Source organism: Entelurus aequoreus, linkage group LG08, assembly GCF_033978785.1.
Source record: "Entelurus aequoreus isolate RoL-2023_Sb linkage group LG08, RoL_Eaeq_v1.1, whole genome shotgun sequence".
In the NCBI taxonomy this organism is placed as follows: domain Eukaryota; kingdom Metazoa; phylum Chordata; class Actinopteri; order Syngnathiformes; family Syngnathidae; genus Entelurus; species Entelurus aequoreus.
The window spans coordinates 68,989,144-69,008,016 of NC_084738.1; the positions used below are offsets into that span (position 1 = coordinate 68,989,144).

An 18,873-nucleotide genomic window follows, 5' to 3' on the forward strand; every position below is an offset into this window, starting at 1 on the left:
ATTAATTAAATAAATAAAAATTTGGGCTCATAAATGAGATCTTTCCTCAAGCACGTCAAACAGGCTAGTGTTTGAGCAGTGATTATTTACTTCAGTATTTTTTTAAAAAAAATATGTGCATATAATATATCTGCTGATGTAGTTCTGTCGTTTGAAAAATAAAAATAAAAATGTTAATATCGATCTCAACTCACTTCCCGCCGCTTTTCTCTTGCAACATCCGCCTTTCCCTATCCCTCCCCGTCAAACCCAGGTCCGACGATGGCAGCACGCCAACCCAGCTCTTGCCGGCCCCCCTGCAGGGTCAGTGTTCCCGCCACCAGGATACAGGCCCCTCCTCGTCCCCCTGGGTCGGCTGGAGGTCAGGATGGAGCTTGCCAAATGTGACATGGCTAAATCTGGAGATGGAATGGGTGCGGTGGCGATGGAGGCTGAGGTGCAGTGGTTCAAACAATGTACTATTAAATAAATGATGCTATTGTCGGCACAGATTGTGTGCAGTAAATCAAATCATGGGTGAGCGTGATGTTGTATGTGCAAGGGTTCATGGAAATGCCTGCAGGGGGGATGCATGCACGAGCCCCCCTGCGCCACAGAGCGTAAAGAAGTGTGTGTGTGTGTGTGTGTGTGGAGAGGAAGTGGATGGGCGTGTCTTCTGGGACGTACCTTCCTGAGCCAGTGAGGCAGTGGAGGAGGCGGCAGCAGCAGAGTTGGTATGCTGCCGGCCCACTATTGGACAGAAATGCTACAAGTTGGGAGGGGCTATGCAAAATTGAGGTCCAACCGTGGGCCTCGGAAGCCACAGGGCATGCGGATTACAGCCCAAATATATCGCCAGCGCTTGATAGAAATGGACCGAGAGCAAGGACGTGCACCCCTGTGGTTTCCGAGGCCTGGGGTCGAAATCGTTAACCATCGACAGGCCAATTATAAAAAATACAAAATAAAAAAGCTGGGAACTAGGGCCTTGACAAAAAAAAAAAACAAGTCACTCTCAGTAGACTCAGATAAAAATCGCAATAGTCATCTTGTTTGCCTCGTTATAAAAGAAACTCATTAAAGTCTAGACTAATCTTGCAAACATGCAAATGCTCCACAGGCAGCAGAGAAAAAGGACACACACACACACACACACACTCTCTCACACACACTCTCTCACACACATACACACAGGGAGAAACATATTAGCATGGACAAAGACAGCACATTATCTGCCTACATACATCAGTATACATTAGTTGTGTGCACACATCTTGTTCTTTCTAAAAGGTGTGTGTGTGTGTGTGTGTGTGTGCTGAGGGGGAGGGGTGGAGGGGGTGTCGGTGCACAGGATTCTATCCACTCTCCTTGATCTGCGTGTGCTGCGTGGGGAGCGGAGGGCGAAGGGCACACCCACCTGAGAAGTTTCTGGACACCAGCATGGTGGTGAGGATGGCTCCCTGAGGACACACAAGCGAGGGAGGATGGAGTTAATGCCAGGATATATTCTTCTCTTCCTTACCTCGCTGCATTTGGAAAAGAGGCAAGAAATGCTGGATCTTCCTCGCTGGTAAAGGCTCGGGACATCGACTGTCTTTTCCGACCAATCAAATTAATCTTCGCCGTTTTTCCAGTTTATTTAGGAAGACCAGTGTTTCCCACACATTCATTTATTTGTGGCGGCCCGCCACGAAAGAATTACGTCCGCCACAAATAAAAAATAAAAAATAAAAAAATTTTTTTTTTTTTTTTTTTTTTTGTTGTCCTGTCCAGCTTCTCAGGCAAATCATATAGTTGATGTAGATGCCCATATAGGCTGTTGAGATTTACTTTACAAAAGAGAAGTGTAGGATACTTCTCTTGTTGCCTTATTTGTATTTGACCACTACTGTTTTCTGTTTATTTGTTACTGACTGTGGCAGGACACCTCTGCCTCTGTTTCACTTTATGTTGCTGGTAAATAATATGGTTGCAGTAGTAGGCTAAAGTTAAATTATTTAGTATGCACTTATTAAAGGGGCAGAGCTTTAAGAGACATTTTAGCTTTTATATTTTTATAAGATATATTTTTTGTAAGAACCACAATTAATAAATATATTTCAGTGAATAACTTATTGTTCAAATCTGTATATAAATATGTACATAAAGTGCTGTAATTATATTGTAAAATGGATGGATGGACGTTTAAAACAAAACGGTTATTATTAATTAGTAAGTATACATTTTTTGAGCCTTTTTAGAGAAAATCATATCATTGTAGTACATTATGCAAATTACTCGATGATGTCATGGTGACCACGCCCATAGCCACGCCCCCACCGCCACAGGTATCTTGGCAGTTTATGGGAAACACTGCATACGCCACACGTGCAACGTCACACGCCCTCCCCGAGCAGAGAGGTAGCTAACATGGGTAACATTAGCTGTGATGCTAACGGTGCGTTGCGAGCGGTAATACGAGAGAGGAGAGAAGGTGCGAATCTGGTGACAAATGGAGGAAGAATTAATTCCCAAGAAAAACAGCACGGGGTGCATCGTCTGGCAGTGGTTTGGCTTCAAGCGGGAATATGTTGAACAATTTTGCGGCAAAAGCGTTGCTACGAAAAGTAGCAGCACTGCTAATGTGTAGCATCATTTGAAAAGTCACCCGCTAGAGAATGAAGAGTGCTTGAAACTGCATGTCAACATCTCTGTTCTAACACCGTATGAAAAAAAAATCAACAGAACATGAATTGATTGACGTGGACCCCGACTTAAACAAGTTGAAAAACTTATTCGGGTGTTACCATTTAGTGGTCAATTGTACGGAATATGTACTTCACTGTGCAACCTACTAATAAAAGTCTCAATTAATCAATAAATCAGATAACGTCCACAAGAACCTACCACAGAACGAAGGACATAAATTGTTTGATTTCCTATTATGCAGCTCATTTTTATTTGACACTTATTGAAATATCTTGTGTGACATCATGCACAAAAGTGCACTTTATTTGTTTAACTATTGTAGTGGTGTTCTCTACAAGAAGTGCACTTTAATTTAGTGTTGTTTTGATGTGTCATCTTAGTGACATCATGCACAAAAGTGCACTCATAGCTTGTTTTAAAATGTCTCTGACAATCTTGCACTTTCTGTTTTGAAATGACATGAATGTTTGTGCCACTGCTTAATAACTGTTTAATAAATACAGTTTTTGCGAAATTGACTTAGTTGTGATTTCCCTCTCTGCATGAAAGTTTAAAAGTAGCATATATTAATGCAGTATGAAGAAGAATGTTTTAATGTAGACACATAGAATCATCATACTGCTGTGATTATATGCATCAAGTGTTCATTCAAGGCTAAGGCAAAATATCCACATATATATCGTGTATCGTGACATGGCCTAAAAATATCCAGATATATATTGTGTATCGTGACATGGCCTAAAGATATCGAGATATTAATAAAAGGCCATATCGCACAGCACTAGTGTGACTGCCATCATATTGCAGTCCACACGTATCTCTTATGTGTGACTGCCATCTACCGGTCACACTTATCCTTACACAATGTACCAAATAAAAGGGCTTCGAGGTCGGTAAGCATAACCAAAACTATTCCGTACATTAGGCGCACCGTCGAGTTTTAAGAAAATGAAAGGGTTTTAAGTAGAGATGTCCGATAAATGCTTTAAAATGTAATATCGGAAATTATCGGTATTGTTTTTATTATCAGTATCAGTTTTTTTATTATTAAATCAACATAAAAAACACAAGATACACTTACTAAATTAGTACACCAACCCAAAAAACCTCCCTCCCACTCATTCACACAAAAGGGTTGTTTCTTTCTGTTATTAATATTCTGGTTCCTACATTATATATCAATTAGGGCGGCAACTAACGATTAATTTGATAATCGATTAATCTGTCGATTATTACTTCGATTAATCGATTAATAATCGGATCAATGCGACAAACTACATTTCTATCCTTTCCAGTATTTTATTGAAAAAAACCAGCATACTGGCACCATGTTGTGGACATTGGGGATGCAGCATACACCAATAATAACACAGAAATGTAACTCATCAGATCAGATATTGTACACGTTTCTGTTGTGAATAATAAAGGATTCATTTTAGGCTGCCTCTAAATAATAGCATGAAATATTCCAGCACCTTCATAACGATTAGTTGTACTAAAGCGTCACTCAAATCTAAATATATTTATATAGCTTTATCAGCCCGGCTACATTGATCCATTATGAAACCAACCTGAGATATTTCTGTCCGTTACGTTTATTTCCAAATTGGTAACCGTGCGTTTTCTCTCTCAAAACGGAGTCAAATGTGCCGGAGACACATTATCAGCCCCGCGTTGCAACAAAGGCATAACGTTAAAGTTACTTACAAAAAAGTTGAACTCATGAATGCTTGCTGCCACTATGGACTTAAAAAGTTACGTACTGTGAGTTCTTCCCTTCATTCATGGCTCCAACATGTTTCCTTTTCAGGTGCTCCTGAAGCAATGTTGTACTTCCGTGCCATTTTGCAGGAAACGGTCTTCTTTGAAGTCTTTAAAGTGAAGTGTTCCCACACTTTTGACGACTTAGGTCGTACACTTTTCTCCATTGAAGCAATAACCTCAAGATGTTTCTCCGCTGAACTATCCATACGGTTTACCTGCGCCATTTTTTGAATGTTTCCAGACGGCGTCGTCACGTGAGGTGTACATGACACATCATTGGCTAGCTTACGCCACCTCATGAGACGTAGCCTCAGCGCCGCTCTGGCGCTGTTTTGTATTGTTTTTGTACTTACTTTGATTATTGTTTCTCAGCTGTTTGTAAATGTTGCAGTTTATAAATAAATATAAATAATAAATTATTTAAAAAATAAATACAATTAAAAAAAAGCCTCCACGCATGCGCATAGCATAGTTCCAACGAATCGATGACTAAATTAATCGCCAACTATTTTTATAATCGATTTTAATCGATTTAATCGATTAGTTGTTGCAGCCCTAATATCAATATACATCAATTAGGGCTGCAACTAACGATTAACTTGATAATCGATTAATCTGTCGATTATTACTTCGATTAATCGATTAATAGTCGGATAAAAGAGACAAACTACATTTCTATCCTTTCCAGTATTTTATTGAAAAAAAACAGCATACTGGCACTATTCTGTTATTAATATTCTGGTTCCTACATTATATATCAATTAGGGCGGCAACTAACGATTAATTTGATAATCGATTAATCTGTCGATTATTAATTCGATTAATCGATTATAAATCGGATCAAGGCGACAAACTACATTTCTATCCTTTCCAGTATTTTATTGAAAAAAAACAGCATACTGGCACCATGCTTATTTTGATTATTGTTTCTCAGCTGTTTGTAAATGTTGCAGTTTATAAATAAAGGTTTATTTAAAAAAAAAAAAAAAAAAAAACTCTGCGCATAGCATAGATCCAACAAATCAATGACTAAATTAATCGGCAACTATTTTAATAATCGATTTTAATCGATTAGTGTTTGCAGCCCTAATATCAATACAGTCTGCAAGGGATACAGTCCGTAAGCACACATTATTGTGCGTGCTGCTGGTCCACTAATAGTACTAACCTCTAACAGTTAATTTTACTCATTTTCATTAATTACTAGTTTGTATGTAATTGTTTTTATATTGTTTTACTTTCTTTTTTATTCAAGAATTTTTTTTATTTAATTTTTTTTATTATTTTTTTTTAAAAAGGACCTTATCTTCACCATACCTGGTTGTCCAAATTAGGCATAATAATGTGTTAATTCCACGACTGTATATATCGGTATCGGTTGATATCGGTATCGGTAATTAAGAGTTGGACAATATCGGAATATCGGCAAAAAAGCCTCTAGCTTTAAGTGTGCCTTAGAGTCCGAAAAATACAACAGTTTCTTATGGAGAATTTGAGCTTCACAATTTTTACGAACACTGTTCATGAACCAATTCAGTTTGTAAATTGAGGTTCCACTGCACTTACTAGAATGGCAAACAACAATGACAACAAACACTAGGTAAGTACCTTGAGTTTTCGGCGAGCGTTGAACTTGCGGAGACACTCGACAGTTTCCTGTCTGTGCATCATGGACGCCACTGTGGAGCGGTGCTGCAGGGGGAAGGGGACAATTTCACAGTCACGCACACGAAAAAGTGCACCCGGGGACTAGGGATCCCAGTCTCGGCTCCGCGGAGAAACTCTGAACTTTACTTACGCAGACCCATGGGTGCTTGAGGGCCTGCTCGGCAGTGATTCTCTTGGCCGGGTTGATGGTCAACATTTGGTTGATCAGGTTCTTTGCCTCAGGGGTCACCGTGTCCCACTCAGGGGAGGGAAACTAAAGCAGAAGTAGATACAGGTTGGCGAACATTGAATACCTTGTATAATATAAATATGATTCCTCATTGTTGGCTAATTAGGGGTGTGTAAATCTGTGTCCAGTGCATTTTTGGGGGGGTTGGAGGAACCTCCTTAACCACACATACCTCTGCAATGCGCCATGGAGGCTGACTGGATCAATAGCAGTGGACCAACTTTCAATTGGACACTATTAAACATTCAAAAACTGCTTAGCAAAGCCCCGCACTGCACCCTTCTCTAACACACACACCCAAACACACACACACACCCACACACACACTTACGTCGTAGGCCCCGGCTTTGATCTGCTGATAGAGTTTGTGCTGATCTTCATCCCAAAATGGAGGATATCCAACTAACAATATATAGAGAATAACACCTGATGGAAGAGACAAAATAGGTTACAGCAGTAGCAGAGAACCTTCAGTACAAAATACACTGAAAAGGAGAGACACTTGATCAATGAGGTGCCAGTCATTGAAATAAGGGGCAGTATAAATAATACAGCAGTGGTTTACACAAAAATCCTTACAACAATTAAAAGGGGCATGCCCTTGTAAATTATGAATGTCGAGCGGCTGGAATTGAGACGAGATTTAAAAGAAACGGTACGCGATTGTAGCCGAGATAGGCTGCAGCATCCCCCCGCGACCCCGAAAGGGATAAGCGGTAGAAAACGGATGGATGGAATAATAATAATAATAGATTTTATTTGTAAAAAGCACTTTACATTGAGTAAACAACCCCAAAGTGCTACGGTGTATAAAAAAATAAAAAGATAATAAAAAATAAATAAAAATAAAAACTAGAACAGCCAAATAGCTAAAACTAGTATGCATATATCTTAAAAAAAGCCTTTTTTAAAAGCATCCACAGTCTGTGGTGCCCTCAGGTGGTCAGGGAGAGCGGCGGAGCAGAAAGCCCAGTCTCCCATTGTTCGTAGCTTTGTCCCCGGAGGTTGGAGGAGGTTAGCCTGTCCGGAGCGGAGGTGTCGTGTGGAGGATTTGGGGGTGAGCAGTTCTTTGAGGTAGAGGGGGGGCATTTCCATGGGGGCTAAATTGACGACTGTGCTGGTTAAAGGCCTACTGAAAGCCACTACTACCGACCACGCAGTCTGATAGTTTATATATCAATGATGAAATCTTAACATTATAACACATGCCAATACGGCCGGGTTAACTTATAAAGTGACATTTTAAATTTGCCGCTAAACTTCCGGTTCGAAACGCCTCTGAGGATGACGTATGCGCGTGACGTAGCCCGGGGAACACGGGTATGCCTTCCACATTGAAGCCAATACGAAAAAGCTCTGTTTTCATTTCATAATTCCACAGTATTCTGGACATCTGTGTTCGTGAATCTGTTGCAATCATGTTCATTGCATTATGGAGAAAGAAGCTGAGCAAGCAAAGAAGAAAGTTGTCGGTGCGAAACGGACGTATTTTGCGAGGGAAGTCAGCAACAACAGTACACAGCCGGCGCTTCTTTGTTTACATTCCCGAAAGATGCAGTCAAGATGGAAGAACTCGGATAACAGAGACTCTAACCAGGAGGACTTTTGACTTCGATACACAGACGCCTGTAGAGAACTGGGACAACACAGACTCTTACCTGGATTACTTTGATTTGGATGACAAAGACGCAGACGTGCTACCGTGAGTATGCAGCTTTGGCTTCTAAACATTTGATCGCTTGACCGTATGTGCGCAACTTTTTTTTGCGTATGTACGTAACTTTTTTAAAATATATAAGCTTTATGAACATTGGGTTAGGTGAACGGTCTTTTGGGCTGAGTGATTGTGTGTGTTGATCAGGTGTTTGGATTGTATTGGCGTGTTCTATGGAGCTAGGAGCTAGCATAGGAGCTAGGAGTTAGCATAACAAAGACGTAGGTGTTTTTATGCAGGATTAATTTGTGTCATATTAAATATAAGCCTGGTTGTGTTGTGGCTAATAGAGTAAATATATGTTTTGTGTTTATTTACTGTTTTAGTCATTCCCAGCTGAATATCAGGTACCGTGAGTATGCAGCCTTGGCTGCTAAACATATGATCGCTTGACCGTATGTGCGCGTCACGTACGTAACTTTTTAAAAATATATGAGCTTTATGAACCTTGGGTTAGGTGAACGGTCTTTTGGGCTGAGTGATTGTGTGTGTTGATCAGGTGTTTGAATTGTATTGGCGTGTTCTATGGAGCTAGGAGCTAGCATAGGAGCTAGGAGCTAGCATAAACACGCAGGTGTTTTTATGCAGGATTAATTTGTGGCATATTAAATATAAGCCTGGTTGTGTTGTGGCTAATAGAGTATATATACGTCTTGTGTTTATTTACTGTTGTAGTCATTCCCAGCTGAATATCAGGTACCGTGAGTATGCAGCCTTGCGTTTTTAAACTCCTCACAATAACGCCGTGACGTGTGACGGTATCAAATGAAACTTGCCGACTGTAGTTTTTTTCTGGCGCTTTTGCGTTGGCCAGCCTGAAAATTGGCCACTTTTTTTTTTTGTTTGAGTTTATTCCGAACATGCATGCATACTAGGGGTGTAACGGTACGTGTATTTGTATCGAACCGTTTCGGTACGGGGGTTCCGGTTCGGAGGTGTACCGAACGAGTTTCCACACGGACATATTAGGTAGCGTAACGCACGTTGTGTAAACAATGCACACCGAGGCACAACACACGGCATGCTAGCAGCTAACGGGCTACGACAGACTGAGCATACGTCCTCTTTTCACCGGACATGTCCTCTTTTGGGGAGCTGTCAGGGCGGAGTTTCTTAAATGCCTCAAATGTCCGGCATTTTGAGTTAGGGTTGCGTGTATTTTCAATGTACGTTCAGGGCTAAGAAGGGGTTAAAAACAAAACAAATTGTGCGCGCAGCAGCATTGGTGAGGGAGGGGCAGAGACAGAGTGAGAGAGAGAGTTATGATAAACGCGCATGCGTCGCCAGGCTCTGCTTTTTATCCATAGATTTATCAGATTTAATTTATTATTATCTATAGCAGGGGTGTCAAAAGTGTGCCCCGGAGGCCATTTGCGGCCCACAGCTAATGGTTTAAAGGCCCACGGCACATTCTAAAAATACTATGAAAATAAACAAAAACAACAAAAGTGAAATAAAAAAGCTTAAAGGTGAAATGTAATTTAGAAAAAGTTGCAATGTTGACTAATAAAACAAAGATGTTTCTTTTTCTTTCAAACTGTCATTGCTCAAAACATAATATTGAATCAAAATCAATGTTATTATGAATTGTTGACCTATCCAAGGTTCCGATTACTTCACATCAAATATTCCACTAAGAAAAATATTTTTGGTGGACGATTTTGCAAATTTGGTAAATAAATAACCCAAAAATGTATATTTTGTTGTTTTCTTACTCTACCGAAAATGAACCGAACAGTGACCTCTAAACCGAGGTACGTACCGAACCGAAATGTTTGTGTACCGTTACACCCCTAATGCATACAACATGATACATCACAATTTCCAGTTTCTATTTTCAACATTTTGGATAAGGAGTAGGAAGAAGCAGAGCTTATTTAATCCTACCCCTTTTCTTTTACATAGCAGTTGCTAAAACTTTTGTTCACTTCCTGTTCTCAATTTATTCACAATATACTCCATAAGTTATCACAATAACAATAAATAATTGGTGAAGTAAGTTTTATTTCATACGATGAGATAAGTAAGATTATTTTGAGAATGAAAGAATGGATGGATAAAATAAATTCAGAATGTTCATCATGGTTCTTCTTCTTTGTACTTTGTGAACACTAAGTTTGAAGAGTTTCTTGAAGTGGATCATATTAGTACATTTGTTTTTTTTCTAGGACATTTCCTGAAAATGTCATGGAAATCTGTCCGTAGCTTTTTGAGTTATGTTGCTAATAAGCAAACCCCGGCAAATTCATAACCTCATTGGCGGAGGTCCTGGGTCGTCCACAGCGCCGATGGAAGTGCTGACACCGCACACGGCGAGTAACATGAGAATCTATTTGATAAACCATCACTCGGAAAGATGTTCGAAGCCAGCGAGACTAAACATCAATTTGAGGGGTATTTACATTATAAAAAGTTACATTCTCAGTTAACCTTTTCAAGAAATAGCATTTTTCAAACTGATATGGAAAAAAAATGTCCAGTATAGAGCAGTGGTCCTCAACTGGTACCGGTCCGTGACACATTTGCTACCGGGCCGCACAGAAACATTAAATAATTTATAAACTACCACATTTTCTCCGACTTAAATTTCGCTTGTCCCACTGAACACACCAATAATAATAGAACTTATTTGTTATAGTACATTGGACAATGCACATTAATGGACATATACAATGTTAATGCACCAGGTTGTAGCCAAAAGCTCATTTTTCATGCTCATTTTTTGCTGTTTTTATCTGCCACAAGTAGAAAGCCGGTCGGTGAAAATAATGCATACATATAGGGATGATGTTTGATAAGAAATGATCGAGTTCGAGCCTATTATCGAATCCTCTTATCGAACAGATTCCTTATCGATTCTCTTATCGAGTCCAGATAGGTTGTTGTATATGGGAAAAAAACAATATTTGGTTGAACAAAAGCTCACTTTTATTATATAAGAAAAAAATAAAATCTAATAAATAAATAAATATTGACTGTTACCCCCCTAAAAAAATAAAATAAAAAAAATAAATATTGACTCTTGTTACCCAAAGTATATTAAGTGGGATTTTTCAGAGAAACAAATATATACAGTATCACAAAAACAACCTGTCTCTGTGATCACTATAGGTGTATAAATAATACTATAGTGTTAAATAAAATCAGTCCCTTGGGCACAAAACTGAAAATAATACAGCTCTCCAAAAAGTGCACTTCTGCTGCTATTGGAACATAACTGTTTGTTATGATGCTTTGACATTTTTGCACTTTATTTCTTTATTGAAAGAAAATTCTATGAAGAGAAAAGTTGTTTGCAAATGTGGTTACAATGCTAAAAAATGAAAAGTTAAAGCTAAAAAAAGAAATACACTTTATTGAGTTAAAATCTTTCTTTATAGGGGGAAAGATGTGATGTTATGAGCGAGGGAACATAACAACTACACTACCCCGCATGCAACGGGAGTGACGAGCATGCGCGGTAGCCCCGAAAAGTGTTGCATGTCGTCACCCGTGAAAGTAAACGCCAAGAACTCAGCCAACATGCCTCGTCTTCATTATTTATAATTAGACAGACAACACATGTACAGTGTGATTTTGTTTTGTTTACAAGGAAAGAAAAACAAAAGTTGAAAAAGGGAGATCATGTCATATATGTTGTATATATATGTATGTGCTGCGGTTGCTTTAAGAACGTTGCGACAGCTGCCGTAAAGGAGGTGCGTTGCTAGCCTGGTTGCTATGTTGGTGGTAAAAGTGTTGGTCATGTGTTTGTACCCTGCTCAAATCTCTCAGTAAAGTTATTCATTGGATTATACCTTTTGTTTTGAACTTTATTATTCCATTGTTTTTCCTGCTTTCCCTATCTGCGCCTAATGACTGAGCTACGTGACGTAAATTCTTGCGATGTCTCAAGGGGCATTTCTGGTCGGGATGAGATTCGGTCCGAGGGATTCGAATAAAGAACCAACTCTTTTTCTTTACTATAGTGGTCTCGATAACGGGTACCGGTTCTCAAAAAGGGATTCGAGTCCGAGGACTCGGTTCTTTTCTTATCGAACAACCGGGAAAACCGGTTTCGAGTATCATCCCTACATACATATAACCGGTCCCTGGTAGAAAAAAGGTTGGGGAACGCTGCTGTAGAGGACACCGCTTCTCAAAAAGTAAAAGTTTAAAGATAGTAAACTGAACAGTTTTACACTGGATGTTTACATTGTCGCTTTGAAGACAACTGTCATTTTTTTTAACACTAGTTTGAAACAGTGGATGTTCCTGCACAATTATTTGCACTTAAAAATACATGTTTGTAGTAGGGTTGTACAGTATACAGGTACTAGTATAGTATCGCGGTACTAATGAATCAAAAACGGTACTATACTTTGAAAAGTGTACTATAGCAGGTTTGCAATATTTTTTTACAGGCATGATGGCACGTCGCCGTCAGGTTGTGACATTGCTGGTTTTACGAGCAGAGGAGCATGTTCGGCAGCGCACAATCACGGAGTACTTACAAGCAGACACAGTGTGGAGACAGAAAAGGGAGACTGGACGCATTTTGGCTTAAAAATTAAAGATAAAGGTGAAGTCATAACACTGAAACAACCTCAGGAAGAGGTGCTTTAAAACATGGCTAACTAGTTAGCGGCTAATGTCCATCCACAACTGGCAGTGTTTTAGCTTCTTCTAAATCACTGATCCTTGTCTCCATGGCGACAAATAAGAGTTGTTTTTTTTTGTTGTTTTTTTTACAAGATTCCATCCCTGCAGGACGAGGAATAGCTTAACATGCTTCACTACACACCGTAGCTCACCGACGTCACAATGTAAACAAACGCCATGGGTGGATCTACACCTGACATCCACTGTAATGATACCAAGTACAAGAGTGTATCTAGTCGATACTACTGTGATTACATCAATATTTTTTTGCCGCACAAAATCCCTTTTTTTAAAAAAAAAAGTGAAGTGAATTATATTTATATAGCGCTTTTCTCTAGTGACTCAAAGTGCTTTTACATAGTGAAACACAATATCTAAGTTGCATTTAAACCAGTGTGGGTGGCACTGGGAGCAGGTGGGTAAAGTGTCTTGCCAAAGGACAACGGAAGCGGGGATCGAACCTGGAACCCTAAAGTTGCTGGCACGGCCACTTTACCAACCGAGCTATACCGCCCCCCAAAAAAAATAAATCATATAATATTCATAAACTCCCTGGACACATGAGAACTTAAATTATGACCAATATATGATCCTGTAACTACTTGCTATCGGTTTGATACCTAAATTTGTGATATCATCCAAACTAATGTAAAGTATCCAAACAGAAGAATAAGTGATTATTACATTTTAACAGAAGTGTAGATAGAACATGTTGAAACAGAAAGTAAGCAGATATTAACAGCAAATTAACAAGTAGATTAACAATAATTTTTACAGATTGTCCTTAATTTTGACAAAATAATACAATATAAATGAGACAATATGTTACTGCATACGTCAGCAGACTAATTAGGAGCCTTTGTTTGCTTACTTACTAATAAAAGACAAGAAACAGATGTTTAAAGTAGTAATTTTTTGTTAAAATAAAGCCAATAATGACCTTTTTTTGTGGTCCCTTTTATTTAAAAAAGTATCGCAAAGTATGTAAATACATTTTGGTACCAAAATATTGGTACTGAGACCACCCTAGTTTGTAATAATAAATCTGATTCGAACTAGGGCTGGGTGATACGGCAAAAAAAAAAAAACAGATCACAACAATTTTTTTCATATCATCCGATCTCGATTATTATCGCCGTTTCTTTTTTAAATTAAAAAGGCGGATTGTCCCGTGCAGGATTACACTGAGCATCATTGCTTCCCTACTGCGATATCTTCTAACAGACATTTTGGCCATGTTTGACCGAGGTAAAAATGCTAACAGCTGAGCACCGTGATTGAACTCTAATTAGTCGCAATTATTGCTACGATCATATAACCCTAATTAGAACATGTGAGTATTAGGTTTGTATTCAATTACAGTAAGTGTTTATCCTACACATTCCTGCCACTTCGTTTTACGCACTACCACAATATCATACAGTGAAAGTGATACGTCCTGCACTGCCTCTCTAGTCCTTCACTCTCACTTTCCTCATCCACGAATCTTTCATCCTCGCTCAAATTAATGGGGTGATCGTCGCTTTCTCGGTCCGAATCTCTCTCGCTGCATTGTAAACAATGGTGGAATGTGAGGAGTCCTTCCTCTGGTGACGTCACGCTACTTCCGGTATAGGCAAGGCTTTTTTTTTATTTTATCAGCGACCTTTATCGTCGTCGTTCTCTACTACCGTAATTTCCGGACTATAAGCCGCACCTGACTATAAGCCGCACCAGCTAAATTTAGGGGAAAATACAGATTGCTCCATATATAAGCCGCACCTGACTATAAGCCGCACCAGCTAAATTTAGGGGAAAATACAGATTGCTCCATATATAAGCCGCACCTGACTATAAGCCGCACCAGCTAAATTTAGGGGAAAATACAGATTGCTCCATATATAAGCCGCACCTGACTATAAGCCGCACCAGCTAAATTTAGGGGAAAATACAGATTGCTCCATATATAAGCCGCACCCGACTATAAGCCGCAGGGTTTTGATGTGTAATTAGCGTAGTATATAGGGGTTCCTGCTACCACGGAGGGGATTGTCGGGACAGAGATGACTGTTTGGGAACGCAAAGCGTCCCATTTATTAACAATAAATCTTTCAATCAAACTTTCACATCTTTGACATGGCGAACAGCATTCGTGCAGAGTACAAATAATACAACGGTGCAAAGTAACACAAAGTGCTCGCCTGTACGTTATCAAAATAACCAGCCTACCGGTATATGAAAAGTCAGTCTTTAATCATTATGTCATCGTCTTCCTACCTGCGTACTAAAACCACCGAAATCCTCTTCGTCGGTGTCGGAGAAGAACAGGCCGTAAATAAGCCGCACCCTTGTATAAGCCGCAGGGACCAGAACGAGGGGAAAAAGTAAAATACACTTAGTCCGGAAATTACGGTAAATCCTTTCATCAAAAATATGGCAATATCGCGAAATGATCAAGTATGACACATAGAATGGATCTGCTATCCCCGTTTGAATTTTAAAAAATTCATTTAAGTAGGCCTTTAATACTGACCACCTGAGGGCACCACAGACGGTGGATGCTTTTAAAAAAGGCTTAAAAACCCTTTTTAAAAAAGCCTTTTTTTTTTTTTTTTTAGATATATGCATACTAGTTTGAGCTATTTGACTGTTCTAGTTTTTATTTTTAATGATCTTTTTATTTTTTTTAATACACTGTAGCTCTTTGAGGTTGTTTACTCAATGTAAAGTGCTTTTTACAAATAAAATCTATTATTATTATTATTATTATTATACTGTGACAATATAGGTTACCTCTCTATGGTTAACACATACCATAGCAACCTCCAGGTACCACGCTGTGAGGTGTATCAAAGTTTTTGGAACAGTGGGCTATATGGTAGGCAGAACAATAATAATAGATGTCCAACAATGTAAACAAACATGCGGCGAAGTCTTCACTTCCCACCGCGGCAAAGGTAAAGCAGGACTCACCACAAGCCCATATGTCCACAGGCTTGCCGTAGGGGTCCTTCCGAAGGACTTCCGGGGAGAGATAGCCAGGCGTTCCCGCAAAGCCTGCCCGACAGAGGAAGCCAGAGGACACAATTAAGGGACGTATTTTATGACTCATCAGGGCTATTTTACTGTAGTTATGTGTCGAGGGGAGGGTTCACACGGCCGTGGCCTCCTGGAATCTAACGCGAGGCCAGATTACGGCACACCGAGTCACGAGCAAATGCCCATTAATCATCTGTCCCGTGCTTAAAAGCCAGCCAAACGCTCGCACAGCTCGGCGCTGAGCCAAGACGCCGTGAACTAAGCGTGAACTGGAACGTGTGCGAGGCGCTTGCAAATACTTTTTATTGGCCGTGCGTCACGATTGCGCAACATGCAACAAGGCCACCAGGCCTCCTTTCTGGTATTCCGTTGACAAATATCTTCATTATAACTTCATGTGTACATTGACGAGTTAAGAGTCTGTTGTGTAAAAAGGTAAATCCCTAGGATAAGAACCCACAGTAATATACAGTACAGGCCAAACGTTTGGACACACCTTTTCTTTACTTTCATGACCATTTACATTGTAGATTGTCACTGAAGGCATCAAAACTATGAATGAACACATGTGGAGTTATGTACTTAACAAAAAAAAAAGGGGAAATAACTGAAAACATGTTTTATATTCTAGTTTCTTCAAAAAAGCCACCCTTTGCTCTGATTACTGCTTCGCACACTCTTGGCATTCTCTCCATGAGCTTCAAGAGGTAGTCACAGTTTTGATGCCTTCAGTGACAATCCACAACGTAAATAGTCATGAAAATAAAGAAAACACATTGGAATGAAAAGGTGTGTCCAAACTTTTGGCCTGTACTGTATGTGTACATATTATTTTAGAATACTGGGTATATAATTAATCATTAATATAATCGGATATTAAGATAATGTGAAAGTTGGACTCCTACCTTATTTACTTCCGTGACAACCTCTTTAAAGTTTTGTGATCAGAAATATCAAGCAGCAAAAATGTGCCAAACATTGATACGTGTGGAGATATTGTTTTGCATTTTTCCCATCATGCTTTAAGGATTTAAATGGGTGTCATTCTGATTTATTTATGGTGCGTGGACATTTTTTTAATATCCACAAATTGCGCTGTGCGGCATTTTGTTGTTTTTTATTTTTTTGCACCATGACTAGGGAAGGTTGTTTGCATTGTGTCATGTAATACTGCGCTTTCATTCAAAGCACACCAAGTGGGCATACGCCTGAATTACTCATGTTGTTCACAAAAATGACGACAAAGTAGCATCATATAAATAGACTTTTTAAAATGAATTGATTCCTTATTAAACTAACAATGTCTTCGGGCCAGCAAGTCGTCGTTTGGACACCCTTGAATTAGATCAACACCTGAATATTGAAAATGTCTCAAATCTGTGACAAAATAAATTAAAATATCTGTTCACAATAAACAATTTTGGATACTTTCTCAAGTCTCAAAAGTGCAATTTTCAAAGGGAAGGTGTACTTCTATTGCAACATTCTATCACTGCAAAGTGCATGAAGATATTGTTTCTTCAAGTGCAAAACTGCAGTAAATATATAAGCTGTTCTTCTGGGGCTCTTATTTTGTTAGCCCACTCAGACAGGAAGTAACGCACTGCGATTATGCCTTTTTTTGTTAAGTACATACACTACCGTTCAAAAGTTTGGGGTCACATTGAAATGTCCTTATTTTTTAAGGAAAAGCACTGTACTTTTCAATGAAGATAACTTTAAACTAGTCTTAACTTTAAAGAAATACACTCTATACATTGCTAATGTGGTAAATGACTATTCTAGCTGCAAATGTCTGGTTTTTGGTGCAATATCTACATAGGTGTATAGAGGCCCATTTCCAGCAACTATCACTCCAGTGTTCTAATGGTACAATGTGTTTGCTCATTGGCTCAGACGGCTAATTGATGATTAGAAAACCCTTGTGCAATCATGTTCACACATCTGAAAACAGTTTAGCTCGTTACAGAAGCTACAAAACTGACCTTCCTTTGAGCAGATTGAGTTTCTGGAGCATCACATTTGTGGGGTCAATTAAACGCTCAAAATGGCCAGAAAAAGAGAACTTTCATCTGAAACTCGACAGTCTATTCTTGTTCTTAGAAATGAAGGCTATTCCACAAAATTGTTTGGGTGACCTCAAACTTTTGAACGGTAGTGTAACGCCACATGTGTTAATTCACAGTTTTGATGCCTTCAGTGACAATCTACCATGTAAACAGTCATGAAAATAGAGAAAACCCAATCAATCAATCAATGTTTATTTATATAGCCCTAAATCACAAGTGTCTCAAAGGGCTGCACTAGCCACAACGACATCCTCGGTTCAGATCCCACATCGGGGCAAGGAAAAACTCAACCCAGTGGGATGACAATGAGAAACCTTAGAGAGGACCGCAGACCCCCAGGCTAGCGGTCCACCCCAGGTCCCGACTCTGGACAGCCAGCACTTCATCCATGGCCAAATGAGAAGGTGTGTCCACACTTTTGGCCTGTACTGTATATGTACACTAGAAAATAGTAATAAATCATTGGACAAACTGTCAAAAAACAACGTCCTTCAAAAGGTCCATTTTAATTTTTTGTAATTTTACAGAAAGTAAGTTTCCTGCCACTTTAAAGGCCTACTGAAAGCCACTACTACCGACCACGCAGTCTGATAGTTTATATATCAATGATGAAATCTTAACATTGCAACACATGCCAATACGGCCGGGTTAACTTATAAAGTGCAATTTTAAATTTCCCGCCACACTTCCGGTTGAAAACGTCTGTGTATGATGACGTATGCGCGTGACGTCAATGGTTGAAGCGGAAGTATAGGTACATCATTGTATCCAATACAAAAAAGCTCTGTTTTCATCGCAAAATTCCACAGTATTCTGGACATCTGTGTTGGTGAATCTTTTGCAATTTGTTTAATGAACAATGGAGACTGCAAAGAAGAAAGCTGTAGGTGGGATCGGTGTATTAGCGGCTGGCTGCAGCAACACAACCAGGAGGACTTTGAGTTGGATAGCAGACGCGCTATCCGACGCTAGCCGCCGACCGCATCGATGATTGGGTGAAGTCCTTCGTCGCGCCGTCGATCGCTGGAACGCAGGTGAGCACGGGTGTTGATGAGCAGATGAGGGCTGGCGTAGGTGGAGAGCTAATGTTTTTAGCATTGCTC

The 18,873-nt window shown here is 39.5% G+C and overlaps 1 protein-coding gene across 2 annotated transcripts in view; it reads right to left on the reverse strand.

Moving 5' to 3' along the window:
- Window positions 1-18,873, reverse strand: part of LOC133656232 (calcium/calmodulin-dependent protein kinase type II subunit gamma-like) — a 252,554-nt gene that overhangs the window by 141,856 nt on the left and 91,825 nt on the right. For both annotated transcript variants that reach the window (XM_062057166.1, XM_062057167.1), the window contains exons 8-13: window positions 15,636-15,719; window positions 6,660-6,754; window positions 6,230-6,352; window positions 6,040-6,123; window positions 1,397-1,439; window positions 667-729 (exon numbers count right to left, since the gene is read on the reverse strand). In XM_062057166.1, the coding sequence (XP_061913150.1) occupies window positions 667-729; window positions 1,397-1,439; window positions 6,040-6,123; window positions 6,230-6,352; window positions 6,660-6,754; window positions 15,636-15,719 (492 nt within the window). The remainder of the gene's footprint in view (window positions 1-666; window positions 730-1,396; window positions 1,440-6,039; window positions 6,124-6,229; window positions 6,353-6,659; window positions 6,755-15,635; window positions 15,720-18,873) is intronic.